This window comes from Exophiala xenobiotica (genome assembly GCF_000835505.1).
Source record: "Exophiala xenobiotica strain CBS 118157 unplaced genomic scaffold supercont1.3, whole genome shotgun sequence".
Taxonomy (NCBI): Eukaryota; Fungi; Ascomycota; class Eurotiomycetes; order Chaetothyriales; family Herpotrichiellaceae; genus Exophiala; species Exophiala xenobiotica.
This window is the reverse complement of record NW_013562492.1, coordinates 1,994,407-2,009,103: the sequence shown is the minus strand read 5'-3', so window position 1 is coordinate 2,009,103 and position 14,697 is coordinate 1,994,407. Positions and strand designations below refer to the sequence as shown.

The window sequence follows — 14,697 nt, the reverse complement described above, 5'->3', positions numbered from 1 at the left end:
AAGTTCATAGCGGCCATGGTTGGTTTGTCAGCGTGGGCATGCTGCCGCCGGGTGCGAACGATGAGAACTTCGGAGTAGTCTGACAAAGGCACAAGACCTCTGGAGGCGATCCGAGTAGGGGCGTCGCGCTTGACTGCCGTGTCGATATGGAAGATGTAAGTTTTGCCCCGCAACATGCTCACAGCCCCTCGAATCTGGGCCAGTACAAGTACGTCAACTCCTGGGCATCATTGATATTTCCCCTCTTTCGCGATCGAAGACGCATTTCTACATTGTGTCCAGCAGATTTGTGCCATCTGACAGTCTCCCACTTTATCCACGTTCTAAGACACAGCACGCATCAAGCAAAATGGGCTCCATCGGCACCACCCCAGGCTTCGACGTCTTCAACGGCTTCTACAATAGCATCAACGGTAAACTAACCAGTACCGAGAAGACAAGACACGGCATCAACCCTGCCACAGCAAAGCCCAACGCAGAGGTCCCTGTGTCAACACAAAAAGATGTCGACGATGCCGTGGCAGCTGCGAAGGCAGCATTCAAGACATGGTCCAAGACATCATGGGATGAGCGCAAGAAGGCCGTCCTCGCCTTTGCCGACGCTCTCGAGCAGCATGTTCAAGACTTCGGAAAACTGCTCACCCAGGAGCAGGGCAAGCCCGTGAGCATATGCGATCCCCTAGACAACAAGCCATATTAATTCGTATGATGTAGCTTCAATTCGCTATCCAAGAGGCCCAAACAGGAGTCCACTGGATGAGATCGCTAGCCAAGATTGAGCTGAAGGAAGAGATTGTCGAGGAAGACGCCCAAAAACAAGTCATCGTCCGCTATACACCTCTCGGCGTCACAGTGGGTATTGTGCCATGGAACTTCCCAATCCACCTGGCCTGTGGAAAGATCGCGCCTTCATTGCTTACTGGGAATCCAATCATCATCAAGCCGTCACCCTTCACTCCCTACTGCAACTTGAAGATGGGTGAGCTGGCGCAGCAGTTCTTTCCCCCTGGTGTTCTTCAAGTATTGAGCGGAGACGATAATTTGGGACCATGGCTTACAGCGCATCCTGGACCGGACAAAGTCAGCTTCACTGGTTCCACTTTCACCGGCAAAAAGGTCATGGAGAGCTGTGCGAAGACCTTGAAGAGAGTCACTCTCGAACTGTAAGATTAGAACCCCTTGGACCTCGCTTCGTTACCTAAACTGACATAATATAGTGGCGGTAAAGATCCGGCGATCATCAGTAAGAACGTCGATATTGACAGCGTTGCCGCAAAGGTATGGCTTTTCGCGTAAAAGAACTTCCCAACTAACCCTCATCGTAGATTGCTACCCTGGCCTTCTTGAACTCCGGCCAAATCTGCTTGGCTATCAAGCGTATCTACGTCCACGAATCGATCCACGACAAATTCCGGGATGCAATGGTGGCATTCACTAAGACACTCAAAGTCGGCGAGGGTAACGAGGAAGGCGTGTTCCTCGGACCTATCCAGAACTCAATGCAGTACGAAAAGGTTAAGACTTTCTTCTCCGATATTGAGAAGGAGAAGTGGACCGTCGCGGTGGGCGGCAAGAACGAGGACAAGCCTGGTTACTTCATTACGCCTACAATCATTGACAACCCAGCCGACGACTCGAGGATCGCAACTGAAGAGCCGTTTGGACCCATTGTACCTCTGATGACCTGGACCGATGAGGACGATGTGATTGCACGTGCAAACAACACTAAGATGGGTCTAGGTGCGTCAGTGTGGTCTAATGACTTGGAAGAAGCTAGCAGAATTGCTCGACAACTCGACGCTGGAAGCGTCTGGGTCAATACGCATCTGGAGTTGGATCCTAATGCACCATTTGGTGGACACAAAGAGAGCGGCGTCGGCTACGAATGGGGCGTTGGCGGTCTGAGGTCATTCTGCAATGCGCAGACATTGTACTTGAAGAAGAGTACGTCTTAAGTAGCACGTTGTGGTTCTATAGTCACCTGTGCCATGGTGCGATATCGAATTGCGCATGATGGGTGAATACTTCAACCGAATGCCGAGACGAGTTCCACGGTAGTCCATAAGCTCGACGACTGGTCCCATAGCACGTGCAGATACTGTGAGTCGCAACTTTCGAGATGCAATTGTCTAACTTTGGACAAACACGCATTGTAAGGAGCGTCCAGTCTGTCACTTTCCGCAGCTCTTCTTTTGCATATATGCGACTCACACTATACAAGAGCGTTCGTCCGTCGAGGACGTTCGCAGTTATCTTGACAAAACCCAATGGCGTCCTCTTCACCGGCCGCTGAAACCTCGCCTGCAACGAATGGCACCTCTGATCCCGAACTCGAGGTCTCCAAACTGCATGCCCTTCCAACCGAACAACAAGACCTCTTTTTGCTGACCTTCGTCTCCGATCTGCACCGACATGTCGAAGTCTTGTCCGCCGATGCGCTGCCGGCGCATCAGGCGTCGATCAAGAAGGAAGTCATCAAAATTGTCGGACTGGGTGCCCCAGTGCCATCACGTGTGATTCGGAATACCCTTGGCATGATACTGGCAGATGCTTTCGGACGAGGGAGTCGGAGTCTATTGTACGAAACTATCAACGACCTAGTGGGAATACTGAACACTGGAAAGAGTGATAAGGAGGTCGGTGCGAAACATGCGGCTGCGGTTTGCCTGGGTGCGGTGTTTCGCTCTGCTGGGGATAGTGCCATCAGTCTGTCTGGTCTTGTGGTTGCGAGTTTGCTCAAACTGTCCAAAACATCACACACGGGAGCGCGTGGCTGTGTTTTCAGGGCCCTGGGTGCGTTGGTGGTCGGTATTCAGAACAGTCTGGACGAAAGCGTGGCTCGAGATATTTGGAAGCAGGCGCGAAATGCTGCAGCAAACGACAAATCGTCCTTCGTCCAAAGATGTGCATGCTTGTGCTTGCGCAGTTTGGTCACTGAAACGACCTATTTCAACAACTCCAGCGACTTTGACAACCTCAAGAACAGCCTCTGGAAGGCCATTGACAGCTCGATATCTTCCGTGAGGCATTCAGCCGCAGCAGCAATGGCTGGTGGCCTGAAGCATGCATTTTCTGAAAGCGGCAATACAGAAGTACCGGTGATTCGAAAGCCCAAAAAGTCAAAGAAGCCTGGTGCAGACTTGGACGAGGAAGCAGAACAGGAACGCTCGGGGTCGCCAACGCCAGGTCAAGGAAAATCTTCGGTACAGTTGACGATGTCACTGAATGAAATCCTAAGAATGCTGTCGAACCAATACTGCAAAGCTTCTACCACCAACCGAGCACGTGCAGGAATTGCCATGTGTTACAAATATCTATTTTGCCTGCTGCCGCGAAAGACACTGGAAGAGAAATACGGTTTCATTGCGGTGCATACATATGGCGATCTGCTCAACCATCCTACAATTTCAGCCAACCGATACAGACTGCTACTAACTCGAAAGCTCGTCCACTGGATTCTCACAAGTGTGACAGGTCTTTTGACCGAGAATGCTCAGATCAATGCGGCACGATATTTGATCAATGACGTTCTCAAGGACTACCCACAAGTCATGCCGGAGCGAAAGGAGCCGTCGAAACGGATATTGACAGGAGCTCTGTCGACGTTGACGGATCTGCTCCAAAGGCTCGGGCCCGCAGCCAACGTATTCCAAGACTCCTGCAGAGAAGCACTCTTCCAGGTTGTGCAGCACCAAAGTCATACGGTTCAGAGTCATGCCATGCAGTGCTTTAAAGCTTTCGTTCTCGCATGCCCAAGCCAGCTGGTCCGCAGCATTGAACATGCCATGTCACAACTACAGAAAGAATTTCAGCCATCATCCGAAGTAAAACATCCTCACCGCAGATCTCCCGGGTATGCTTCAGCTATTGCCGTTATGATTGCTTGCGCCCGTCAGAAGCCTCTCTATGGGTCTATTCAGATTTATTCCAATGTTTTCATTTTCGCTACAGACCTGCTAAAGTCAAGTGCCGCCGCCGAATTGCGACTCTCGGCGATGCAGGTTCAGGTCGCTTGGACACTGATTGGCGGCGTTACGAGTCTGGGACCAAGCTTTGTCAAAGTACATCTGAACCAACTGATGCTCCTGTGGAGAAACGCGCTCCCTCCACCGCTCACTCACGAAAATGCTACCAAAAGAGGACATCTGGAGTTGAGCTTTCTGTCACATGTTCGGGAGTGCGCCCTTAGTGCTCTACTTTTGTTTCTGTCGTCATGCAGCAGCCTAGTCACCACAGATGGATCTAAACGCATCTCCACAATGCTTCATAACACAATCCTCTTCCTGGAGAGCCTTCCTCCCGCTCGAGAAGCAGAAGATATCTCTCATCGGCTGGTACCTGCGCTTCAGCTGCAAGATCTTGCTATCTTACTGCGCCGCCGAGTCCTTCAATGTTTCACCGCATTAGCAGGCTTGAAGCATCTAGATCAAAGTGAGGTCGTGTCACACTCAGACTTGATTGGTCTCACTATGCGAACATTCACAGATCCTGAGCGGCCAATCATGAAAAACTTGGAAGCTTCGTTGGCCAACGCCGCAAGCAATTTCGAAGGGCTGTGGACTACTGGTGATAATTGGGGGTTCGGTGTGACCAGTCTCGCGGAGAGCTTTGACACCTACCTGCCATTTGAAACTCATCTACAGATGAATCCCGAGACTTCACCTGAGCAGGAAGTCTCGCTAGCCGATCTTTCGATACAATGTCCGGCGTTGTCAGCAGTCGAACACGATCCTGTTTTGGTTTTCAGGCAAGGCTCTGAACCGCAAGAGGCTGAACTAAGTTCACCTGCGACATCTTGCGTCAACCTTGCTATTAAGCTCTTCGCTATATCGCTGCCCCTGCAATCACCCCGCGTTCAGGAGAGTACGGTCGAACAGCTGATTACTGCAGTGTCTCAGCCGCTGCAGCGTGAACCCGGCAGAAAAGCAGCGATGCAAGTCAATTCTGCTGTGGCTTTCCTATGCGCTTTAGCTGTTGCGAACAGAGAGACCCCTTACCTCTCTGGGAAGTTGAACGTCGATGCTATTGGACAAGTCATTGTCGAGCTTCTCGGCAAATACGTCTGCAACCCAGATCACGTCTTGCGCCACATCGCTGCTCGTGCGATAGGTCGACTGTGCAACCTTGCTGGAACCCAATTCACCAACAGGGAAGTCAAATATCTCATTGACACGATAGTGGCCAATCGTGACCCTAACGCTCGTGCTGGGTGTGCTCTGGCTCTTGGCTATATCCACTCAGAAGTCGGTGCAATGGCCGCCGGTCTGCACATGAAATCCATAGTAGGAGTTTTACTCTCGTTATGCAGTGACAGCCATACCACGGTACATTTCTGGGCCCTCAGAGGCTTGTTGCAGGTTGCCGAGTCTGCTGGGCTGTCATTTTCAACTTACGCGACGAGTACCCTAGGACTGCTAGCACAGCTCTACTCGAATGACACACACAACGAGGAATCTGCGTCTCAGGCAACGTCAAATATTGAACTCGAGCTCTTCACTCCCTGGGCACTAGCTCAATGTGTTGACAGCATCATCAACGTCCTGGGACCTGATTTGCAGGACGTCTCGAAAGCCCGCAACCTGATACTGATCTTGATTGGATATTTGCAGAAAGAGGCTTCACCGCGACTGCGGTATGAGAGTTGTCAGTGCCTGCGCCACCTTACAATGTATGCACCGGCTCATGTGCAATTTTCGAAATATGTGCTGGACTTGCAAGCAGCCCTTTCATCCGAGGAAGACTTACTGCAGTCTGCGTCCATCAAAGGTCTTGGTGAATTGATGAAGAGAAATGCATCCGAGGTAGCGCGAGTCGCCACTTCCAAATTGAGTGATGACTTCTGGTCACGTTTGGATGACAACCCTCATGATCAAGCGGTGCAGGCAATGTTGCAAAACTGGATGCAGCAGACAATCCTGCTCGATACATCTGAATGGATCGACAAGTGCCAGAGTATACTTTCGCGCACTCGGGCAAAGAACCTGCCGCCACGCACCGCCACTGCCACCGCGAAAACTGCCATGCCAGACTTAGCAGATGAAGAAGTAGCTGGCTTCGCCGCGGCTGCGGCCGCTGCTCACGGAGAGACTGCCGAGGTCGCTGCTGAGGGTCAAGAATTCCTGCGCTGGCAAACCCGTGACTTTGCTATGCGTCTCCTCAGCGAGTCCATGGACATCATCCAATCCTCCATGTCGGCAGATCGAGTTATCCATGCTGAAGAAGTCCTGCAAGCCAAGGTCGCCGAGGTAGTTCGGGTTGCGTTCTCAGCATCGACAGCAAATGTTGTGGAGCTTCGTATTTGGGGACTACGGATCATCGATCAGATCTTGAAGCTCTTTGGAAAGACACCAGACCCTGATTTCCTCGAAGCGTCACTTCTTGAGCAGTACCAAGCACAGATCAGCTCTGCTCTGACCCCAGCGTTCGCGGCTGATTCATCACCTGAGCTGGCAGCGGAAGCAATTGGCGTATGTGCCACATTCGTAGCCACTGGTATTGTCACCAATGCAGACCGTATGGGACGTATATTCAAGGTGCTCTCAATGGGTGTCGATAATCTCACTCAATCTACCCCGGAAGCTGCAATCGGCGATCTCAAGAATCTGAGTCCCAGTGCACAAGCGATGCTGAAGATGGGCATTTTGTCCGGCTGGGCGCAATTGCAGATAGCTAGTCATGAACAGCCCTACCTGGAAGAGATCCTCCAGCCATTCATCCCGAAGCTAGCCCCTCTCTGGTTGACCTCGCTTCAAGAATTTGCCAGTCTTCGCTTCGAGCCGGAAATTTCGGATACTTTGGGCGGTGAGATTGCTGGTGGGAATCTCGATGAACGATACGCTTCCTTTAATCGCGAAGTCCGTCTCCAGTTCTACCAGAAGAACTGGCTCAGCATCGTGGATGCCATTGCCGTTCTTGTGGAAAGAGATAGCGAGTCAGTGTTCGACGCCCTCGATAACAAACGTGCATCAGCCGTCGACGGGTCTGCAGACGAGACCGCGATCCAAGGCAGGGACATGAGTTTCCGAGAGGAACCTGTCGCATTCTTTTTCATCCTCTTCGGTCTGGCCTTCGAGGCATTGGTGACGCAAACTCGAGAAGACCCGTCTCAAGCATTTTCTATTCTTCAGGCCTTGAAGAAGATTTTGACACCTGAGGTCTGCGGGAACGCCATTTACGAGGAAGCAGTATTCGGGGAGACCACCGATACACTGGACAGACTGGCTCTCACAAGCAGCAGGGAGACGCAGAGCGTCCTCGTTGAAATAGCTAGGAATCTCTCGATCGATCATATGACAGCCAAAAGCCAAGACCGCGATGAGAAGCTCTCCGACGACATTGAGCAGCTTTTTGAATTGACAAGAATCATCATCTTGGTGTTGACCGGTTTGATACCCACTCTCGAGGATCCGCCTGGGCCCGCTGTCCGACGACTTGAGGAGGACGGTGTTGCTCTTGTTCAGTTGTCTTTCCAGGCCTTGGTCGATGTCGCCTCAGTGTTCCCTTCGATTATCCGTGCAGACCTCCACGCTTGCATCTTCTACAGTTATTGCACCATTCTTGCGACCGGAATATGCCAAGACGAAGTCATACCACGTATCATGCCAGTCTTCAAGGCGTTCTTGCACGATGTTGTGCGGTCAGCTACTGACGAAATAGCCTCGAGGCTAGTTCGCGGATGCTTGCACCGGATGTTGACAATCTTGACTGTTGCTCAGCGCCGGGAGAATGAACACGCAATTGTATGTGCCAAGAATACATTGCTGTCGATCACAGTCTTGATCACCACAGCCAGTTCCGCGATTCCAGCCGACGATGAGCTCGTCGAGAGAGCGTTGTCCGAATTGCTGGACTGCCTTCGAGACGTAGGACTTGCCAAGATCGCAGCAGGTTGTATAAGGTCTCTGCTGGTGACAAACCCTAAAACTGCTTGTGAAGAATACATTGGGAGAACCATTTGGGCCCGGCTTGTCCCGTTTGTGACTGACCCGGAAGCGGAAGATCCAGAGAAGGTCAAAGTCCCTTTGACTCAGGCTTTGGTGGCGTCAGTGGTGACGCTTGAAGGCTCTGGACGCTTTGCTGCGATGTCGATCCTTGTGCCAGTGCTGTTACTTCGTGCCAAACAAGTGCCGCAGGAGAGCAACTCTGAATCAGTGAGAAAGGAGAATGCTGCAAGACTGTTGGAGCTGGTAGCCGCAGATCCAATGGCTTTCAAGGTGGCTGTCGGTATGTTGGACGAGGAGCAGCGGACTGCTCTGGAAGGGCTGTTGAAAGCTGCTGGAGTTGGTAGGAAACAAGACCCGACTTCGGCGGAGAATGTAGAGTCAAAACCTGCTATAGAGCTGAGGATGGATTTTGGGTAAGAGGAGGAGATAGTGAAGTGGTTGTGGGATATAGACCCATAGGCCGCTACAAGAATCAACCATCCAAGACTTATCTTCGTACTTGTAACAAAGAGGAATATTGCTAAAGTGCAGCGCAGCCTCGTTGAAGGTTGTTGACCAATCAATGTCTTCCATTCGATCCTTGGCATGATATCAACCGGGCAATTTTGGACGAGGCTCGCTCAATCAAAAGGTGGTCTCTTTTTTGAGGTAACCTTTCACTTCAGGAGTGGGATACAGATCAGACAATTGCCGCAGCTCGATCCAGGTGTTCGTTCTTGTTTGTTTCTCCCCTCTACCCCTAAGGACTCAACTTTACCCTTTGGCTCTAGATACGTGAAGTTGGAGTGAAGTGAAAGTCCAAAGTCATGGAGTTCGACCCGCCACAGCCCAAGTATCAAACCTCAGACCCAACGTCATTCGCGCACAAATCGGCACGAGAGCGCTGGCCGGCCATCATCACGGGCGCGATTGACGATGTCACACGCACGGTGTCGAGTCTCCCAGATTCCGAGTCGGACGCCGTGGCGGAAGGAAAGAAGATCATCTCGGCGTTGGCGACATTGAAATACGAACTCCAGCACAACCGCGTGTTGACGCCGATCGACGATGACGGGGCCCCCGACGTCGAGCTGTACAACGCGGAACTCGCCGCCAGGGGTCCGCCGAAGTGGCACGATGTCGAGTGGTTGTTCAGCGAGTGCTATCTATACCGGCGGATCAGTGTGCTATTCAGCATGGCTACGACGCGGGCGTGGAAAGGGTACGACTGTTTCGCACGGCAGAAGATGGAGACGTTCCGGAGCAGTCGGCCTGCGGTCGTCGAGTTGGCGGGCCGGTATCGGGAGATCGTCTCCCAGATCAGAGGGAGTAAGGAGCATAGGGTCGTTCAGGGCGGTGGGGAGAAGGAGGAAGAAGACGCCGAGAGGACGCTGTTCGTCGAGATGAGCGAGATCTGTCTCTGGGGCAACGCGACGGATTTGAGTCTGCTGACCAGTCTGACGTATGAGGATATTCAGAAGTTGCAGGGCAGCGAGGCGCGCAGGGAGAGCGAGAAGAATGTGCTTGTCAATGATCTGGGCGCGGCGTTTGAGGTATTGAAACGTGCGGAGAGTGAGGGCAAAAGGGAGGCGAGGAGAGTGGATATTGTGCTTGACAATGCTGGGTTCGAGTTGTTTGTCGACCTCGTACTCGCCGGGTATTTGGTCAGTGTGGGACTGGCGACCGAGGTGGTTTTGCATCCGAAGAGCGTGCCGTGGTTCGTGAGTGATGTTGTGCCTGGGGATTTTGCGAACTTGTTAGATGTCATGAGGGATCCGAGAGGGTTCTATGAAAAGGATGGTGATGGCAAGGAATTGACCGAGAAAGAGGAGAGCGATATCAAGTTCTTGTTTGAGGACTGGAGGGAGTTGCACGAGGATGGGAAGTTGATTCTGAGGCCGAATCGGTTCTGGACGCACGCCGGAAGTTTCTGGCGGATGCCGCATATGGCGCCCGAGGTGTTGGAGGATTTGAAGGAGAGTGAGCTCGTGGTGTTCAAAGGGGATTTGAATTATAGGAAGTTGACCGGTGATGTATGTCCTGTCCTAGCAGGCGTTCCGTGTGCTCTGGAGGGAAGAAGCTGACAATGTGTATCCTAGGCTGCCTGGCCGCCTACGACGCCGTTCGTATCTGCGATTGGGCCGTTGGGTCCATCGTCAGGGGTTAGGGTTCTTGCGCTGCGAACGTGCAAGGCTGATGTTGTGGTTGGTTTGCCTGAGGGCAAGGATGAGGAGATTCGTTCCATGGAGGGAGGAGGAGGGGACTCCGGGTCGAGGATGTGGGCGTGGAGTGGAAAATGGGCTGTCGTTCAGTTCAGTGATGGGAAAGCTTGAAGCGACTGCATGATTTCCCTACGAGACGTCAGCAAAGGGGCAAGACGGATTGCAATGAGCGGGAAAGACGTTGGGGAACAGAGTAGACGCAGGCATGAGACGGATAGACTATGGGTGCCTGCCTGGGTAGCATAGACGGACACGATACATCTGTTCACCATGATATCGACTCTTGGCGGGTGTTTATACGAGTTGTATATTCACTTCTGTAAGTCCCAACGACACAATACTGCCACACCGCACAAAAACAGCAACTTTACCACCAATATCTCTCGACTATGCAGTAGAAAAGGCCAAAAAAACTTATTCCACCCTACCAGGGATCGAACATCTGTCTTTTAACAGGCTCGTCTGGGTTACGGTTAACGAGTGGGAAGTTAAACTCTGCGCCTCTTTCGAGGTGTTGGTTTTGTTTGTTGTGGTGTTCTACAGAACTACAACAACCCTTCGTGCACAGCAACCACCAACTATGAAACCACATACACCATTAGTGGCCAAGAAGATGACTATGTCCAGATTGTTGGGAGAAATTCGCGGACTTTAATATATATGCCCTTAAGGAAAGAAAGGGTGCGGTCGTAATATGGAGTCCACGTGAGTGACAAGAAGGCGGCACTGAGGCATGCCGGCAGAACAGTACTCTGGTATCTGTGTTTGAAGCCCGCCCGACCTAAGAATGGCGCCATCGGACACGCTGAGCCGGCAGCGGAAATCGTCTTCTAATGACTTCGAGAGATAGAGGCGGCTATCCGTATGTGAGATCACAGCTTGAACATCTTGATGCACCGACCGCTTCACATTACTTATTCCTATCCATATCATTCGGCCCGAAACTCATAGGTAGCAGTTCCCCGATGGTCATCTTGACCACATCTCCATCCAGCCCGTCCTTGCCGTACATGTAGATTGGCAGATCCTTCGAGGTAGCGAACTCATTGATGAACTGTCTGCACATCCCACAAGGACTGGCAGGGGGACTGATATCCGTGGCCACTGCGATGGCCCGGATGACAGGCATGTCGGGCCTCTTTATCGACGCGACAATGGGTGCGATGGCGCATCTCTCCGCGCAGATCCCGACTGGTGTGCTGGCGACCTCGACGTTGGAACCGGTGTGATATGCGCCTGTTGAGAGAAGGACGCATGCTCCTACGCGGAAGTTGGAGTAGGGGCCTAGATTGGCATCAGCATGTATAAAGGTTGTGAATGTGGATGGATCAGGATGTAGGGCCTTGGGACGCAGGTGAATGGGCGAAAAGACTTCCTCATTGCCACCCTTATCAAGCATATCATGGGGCGTGAACTCCCTTGATCCAGGGGATGGATGACCTACAGTATGCATATGCTTTTGCATCAATCGCCTTGCTGGCGAGCGTATGAAGCTCGTCCTTGGAAAGGGAGGCCGGGTTTTGGTGGCTCGCCATTGTGTATATTCGGGGTGCTTAAGGGGAGCATGTTCTGGATGTTCTGAGTTTTGGAAGTTGATACCTCAGCCTTGCCAAGACCGAATATTCACGACGAGGCTGACAATCCTACTAACGGACAGGATAGCTTTATTGTCTTCTTCAAGATCATTACTGTCCAGCTAATTTTGAAGGGTCTGAGAAGAGTTGTACATCTCCTATCTGATCATCCCATCTAGATCCAGACAATCACAGAACCTCTCCAGTGTGGGAAGCGTTTTACTGCATTCCAGTCTGCCCCTGAATAGTCTGTCCTCCGTGCCTCCGCATGCCGGACCATGTTAGCCCATCCGCATTTTAGTGACGGTGGGCACCATAGGGTCAACTGCCAACATTCTCCTTCGATTGGTGATTCAACATCACCAAGAGAGATGGTCGACCGCCCGGACTTGACGAGTGAGATGGGATATTCAATAACCACCCGATCCTGGAAGTGGGGAGCGTCTTGTTGTACACACGGATACCGTGGTCATTCGATCAGCATGTCCCTTCAGTAGTGTTGCACAACGCTGCGTCCGCGGTCCTAGCCACAGGTCAATCCTTGCAGCATCAGATTTCTGCTGTATGCGGCGACCATTCCCTCACTTCTCCTCCTTCTTTTCCGCAGCTTTCTTTCTGCTTCCCAGGATCTCATCCACTACACCCAACTCCAAAGCCTCTTCTGCGCTCATAAAATGATCCCGCTCCATCATCTTCTCAATCTCATCGATTGTCAACTTCTTCTTTCCCGTCAAGTGTTTCTCGTAGATCTTGTTGAGTTGCTCCCGTATTCTGAGAATCTCTTTCGCGTGTATAGCGATGTCTGCAGCCGTACCGTAATGACCGCCGCTAGGCTGGTGAAGCATGATACTCGAGTGAGGCAGAGCGTAGCGGCGTCCGGCCTGTCCACCTGCTAGCAGTAAACTGCCCATCGAAGCCGCTTGACCCAGCACAAGTGTGGAAACCTCAGGAACGATGTATTGCATGCAGTCGTAGATTGACAAGCCGGCAGTGACAGAGCCTCCGGGGGAGTTGATGTACATGGAGATGGGTCGATCGCTTTCGGCTTCGAGGTAGAGTAGTGAGGCGGTTACTGTCGCAGCCATTCGATCGTCAACTTCGCCATACACGGCGACAATGCGCTCCTTGAGAAGCCTTGAGAAGAGATCAGTCGTATGGCTCATCCCAGCGAGGGTCTCAGTAACGAAAGGAATAGCTGTCAACAGTCAGACGAGCGCAACTGAATGATTTGGATACTAGGCAACTTACGCAGCCAGCTGTTGGTTGGCCTGGAGTAGTGCCGCCGTTGCTGGCCATTGTTAAGGCTCGCGCAGCATACTCGAGCCGACAGACGCGCTGACAGCTGAGGAGCTGTCCGTATTAGATGGCGCATCTTGTCGCTGCACGGCGAAGAACGGACGATGCGGCGTCGAAGGCGCTGCAATTGGGGAAATTATATTGTCTGTTGCGCCGAATGCTTGAGAGTAGTCTCTACGGCGGGCCGCTATGTAGTTGAGCGTCATGACCAACAGTTCTCCCTGAGAAGAGCAGTGGGCTATCAGATAAGTCGATGGCCACGTCTATGCCCGTCATGTTTGCTTATATAGAGAGATAGCAGCGGCACTGGCAATGGGAAAGGCATTTGCGGTCACCTACAGCAGGATATCATGTCAATGAAGGGTCTTCCAGTCAGGGAACGTGAGATCATAGGCACCTCTTTGGAGCATTCTCGCTTTTCTAGGTACAGCCTTTCCCTCCGACAACTACTCTGGTTCAAAGCGAGCTAGCGCCAGCTGAGTATACAAATCGATGGGCTGTCCAGTAGCGACAAGGTAGATGAAGCCGTTAAAACAGCTGACAACGGATTTGCCTCCCAAATATGCCCCTGCTAACAATCCCAGAATGTTCTTGAGATGGTCCGGGATGTGCTACGCACTTGCGGTTGTCGCAAATATAGTGGTTTGGTCCACTACAAGCCACGGAAGATAGCCTCAACATTGACCGTATCAAGGGTTGCAAGAAGATCCGGCGAGGAATTTAGTCCAAGAACATGTAAGAAGAGGCGGCCTCCAACAGGCTAGAGCGCAAGCTCGAAATGTAGACACTGTGTCTGAAAATGGCAGTGCCGAATCAAGGATGGCTTCCTAAGTCTTTCCAGGTCGAGCTCTGCTATTTCATACTTGCTAACAGAATCAAGCCTGAGCTCGCGCCCGTGCAGCAGCAACTCTAGCCAACACATTCGCAAGACCTGCACGCACCGTCGGGTCTTCCACCGTTGGTGAGGTGGTTGGGATTGGTCTTCTGAACAAAGCCTTCAGCCCTTTTCGCATGTCAAGCACTATCAAATCGTCATCTTGGTCGCTCATTTTCCCTGACTTCGTTGGGGCAGAGTGTGCCTGCTCGGACCCTTCTGGTAGGAAACTTTGTAATTCTATACCTTGCTCGGTCTCAGCCTGCGGCTCCTGGTCGCGGGATCTGCGTCGCCCTTCCTCCTCCGCCTCCAGATCTTGCTGCGGTGCATCCGCTTGCGGCTGCGTCTCCCCGAAAAGGAGCTGCTTTTGATAGCCAACGACCAGCATGAGTAGCTGTAGGGCAGCAAGGATCGAATCCTGTAATAGAAGCTTCCATCTCGAAGACGGCAGTTCGCCCACAAAATCAATAATCAGTCCTCCGTGTATGTATTTCGTGCCGGATCGGTCAGCCAGCAGGTGTGATATGTAGCAGATTACATTGACAAAGAGAATGGGCGTTAGCTGCTGAGTCGTGGCCGGCGGTCGATACTGGACATGCACGACTTGAGACACTGCGCGCAGGACGAGGAGGAAGGTAAGATTGTCGGAGAGGTATGCGATGCCTATCTGGAGGAAGATAACGGCATCGAGCGTTCGCAGCAAGGTTCCGAGGTGGTCGTCTTTCCCCTGCGAGATACGCAGGCCGCGCTCGGGGACGAGGGCACTCTCATTGTTCATCACCGTATACACGGGAATGAGGCGTCGAGGT

The 14,697-nt window shown here is 52.1% G+C and overlaps 6 protein-coding genes across 6 annotated transcripts; 3 read left to right on the top strand and 3 right to left on the bottom strand.

The window, feature by feature from the left end:
* The first annotated feature begins 138 nt into the window (after positions 1-138).
* On the top strand, positions 139-2,053 carry PV05_04952 (uncharacterized protein). The gene is made up of 4 exons (XM_013461412.1): positions 139-661; positions 715-1,163; positions 1,218-1,278; positions 1,326-2,053. The coding sequence occupies exons 1-4, from the start codon at positions 350-352 to the stop codon at positions 1,953-1,955; spliced, it is 1,452 nt and encodes a 483-aa protein (XP_013316866.1). The 5' UTR covers positions 139-349; the 3' UTR covers positions 1,956-2,053.
* Positions 2,054-2,156: 103 nt separating this feature from the next.
* On the top strand, positions 2,157-8,420 carry PV05_04951 (uncharacterized protein). Its single transcript, XM_013461411.1, has one exon. It carries the CDS (start codon positions 2,268-2,270, stop codon positions 8,358-8,360), a length of 6,093 nt encoding a protein of 2,030 aa, XP_013316865.1. The 5' UTR covers positions 2,157-2,267; the 3' UTR covers positions 8,361-8,420.
* Positions 8,421-8,596: 176 nt separating this feature from the next.
* On the top strand, positions 8,597-10,423 carry PV05_04950 (uncharacterized protein). The gene is made up of 2 exons (XM_013461410.1): positions 8,597-9,955; positions 10,022-10,423. The coding sequence occupies exons 1-2, from the start codon at positions 8,750-8,752 to the stop codon at positions 10,253-10,255; spliced, it is 1,440 nt and encodes a 479-aa protein (XP_013316864.1). The 5' UTR covers positions 8,597-8,749; the 3' UTR covers positions 10,256-10,423.
* Positions 10,424-11,054: 631 nt separating this feature from the next.
* Positions 11,055-11,679, bottom strand: PV05_04949 (cytidine deaminase; the record flags this gene model as incomplete). Its single annotated transcript, XM_013461409.1, has 2 exons — positions 11,055-11,428; positions 11,589-11,679. 2 exons carry the CDS (start codon positions 11,677-11,679, stop codon positions 11,055-11,057), a joined length of 465 nt encoding a protein of 154 aa, XP_013316863.1.
* A 128-nt stretch (positions 11,680-11,807) lies between these two features.
* On the bottom strand, positions 11,808-13,099 carry PV05_04948 (ATP-dependent Clp endopeptidase, proteolytic subunit ClpP). Its single transcript, XM_013461408.1, has 2 exons — positions 12,967-13,099; positions 11,808-12,913 (listed from the first exon to the last, which is right to left on the bottom strand). The coding sequence occupies exons 1-2, from the start codon at positions 13,088-13,090 to the stop codon at positions 12,300-12,302; spliced, it is 738 nt and encodes a 245-aa protein (XP_013316862.1). The 5' UTR covers positions 13,091-13,099; the 3' UTR covers positions 11,808-12,299.
* Positions 13,100-13,889: 790 nt separating this feature from the next.
* PV05_04947 (uncharacterized protein) lies at positions 13,890-14,666 on the bottom strand (the record flags this gene model as incomplete). Its single annotated transcript, XM_013461407.1, has 1 exon — positions 13,890-14,666. The coding sequence occupies one exon, from the start codon at positions 14,664-14,666 to the stop codon at positions 13,890-13,892; it is 777 nt and encodes a 258-aa protein (XP_013316861.1).
* Between the last annotated feature and the right edge of the window lie 31 nt (positions 14,667-14,697).

Excerpts from the sequence above, each read along its gene's own strand:
- PV05_04952 (XM_013461412.1), top strand. The coding sequence starts at position 350 with ATGGGCTCCATCGGCACCACCCCAGGCTTCGACGTCTTCAACGGCTTC. Across the intron at positions 662-714 it reads CCCAGGAGCAGGGCAAGCCC|CTTCAATTCGCTATCCAAGA; the intron begins GTGAGCATATGC and ends CGTATGATGTAG. Across the intron at positions 1,279-1,325 it reads TTGACAGCGTTGCCGCAAAG|ATTGCTACCCTGGCCTTCTT; the intron begins GTATGGCTTTTC and ends CCCTCATCGTAG.
- PV05_04951 (XM_013461411.1), top strand. The coding sequence starts at position 2,268 with ATGGCGTCCTCTTCACCGGCCGCTGAAACCTCGCCTGCAACGAATGGC.
- PV05_04950 (XM_013461410.1), top strand. The coding sequence starts at position 8,750 with ATGGAGTTCGACCCGCCACAGCCCAAGTATCAAACCTCAGACCCAACG. Across the intron at positions 9,956-10,021 it reads ATAGGAAGTTGACCGGTGAT|GCTGCCTGGCCGCCTACGAC; the intron begins GTATGTCCTGTC and ends TGTGTATCCTAG.
- PV05_04948 (XM_013461408.1), bottom strand. The coding sequence starts at position 13,090 with ATGCGCCATCTAATACGGACAGCTCCTCAGCTGTCAGCGCGTCTGTCG. Across the intron at positions 12,914-12,966 it reads GCCAACCAACAGCTGGCTGC|CTATTCCTTTCGTTACTGAG; the intron begins GTAAGTTGCCTA and ends GACTGTTGACAG.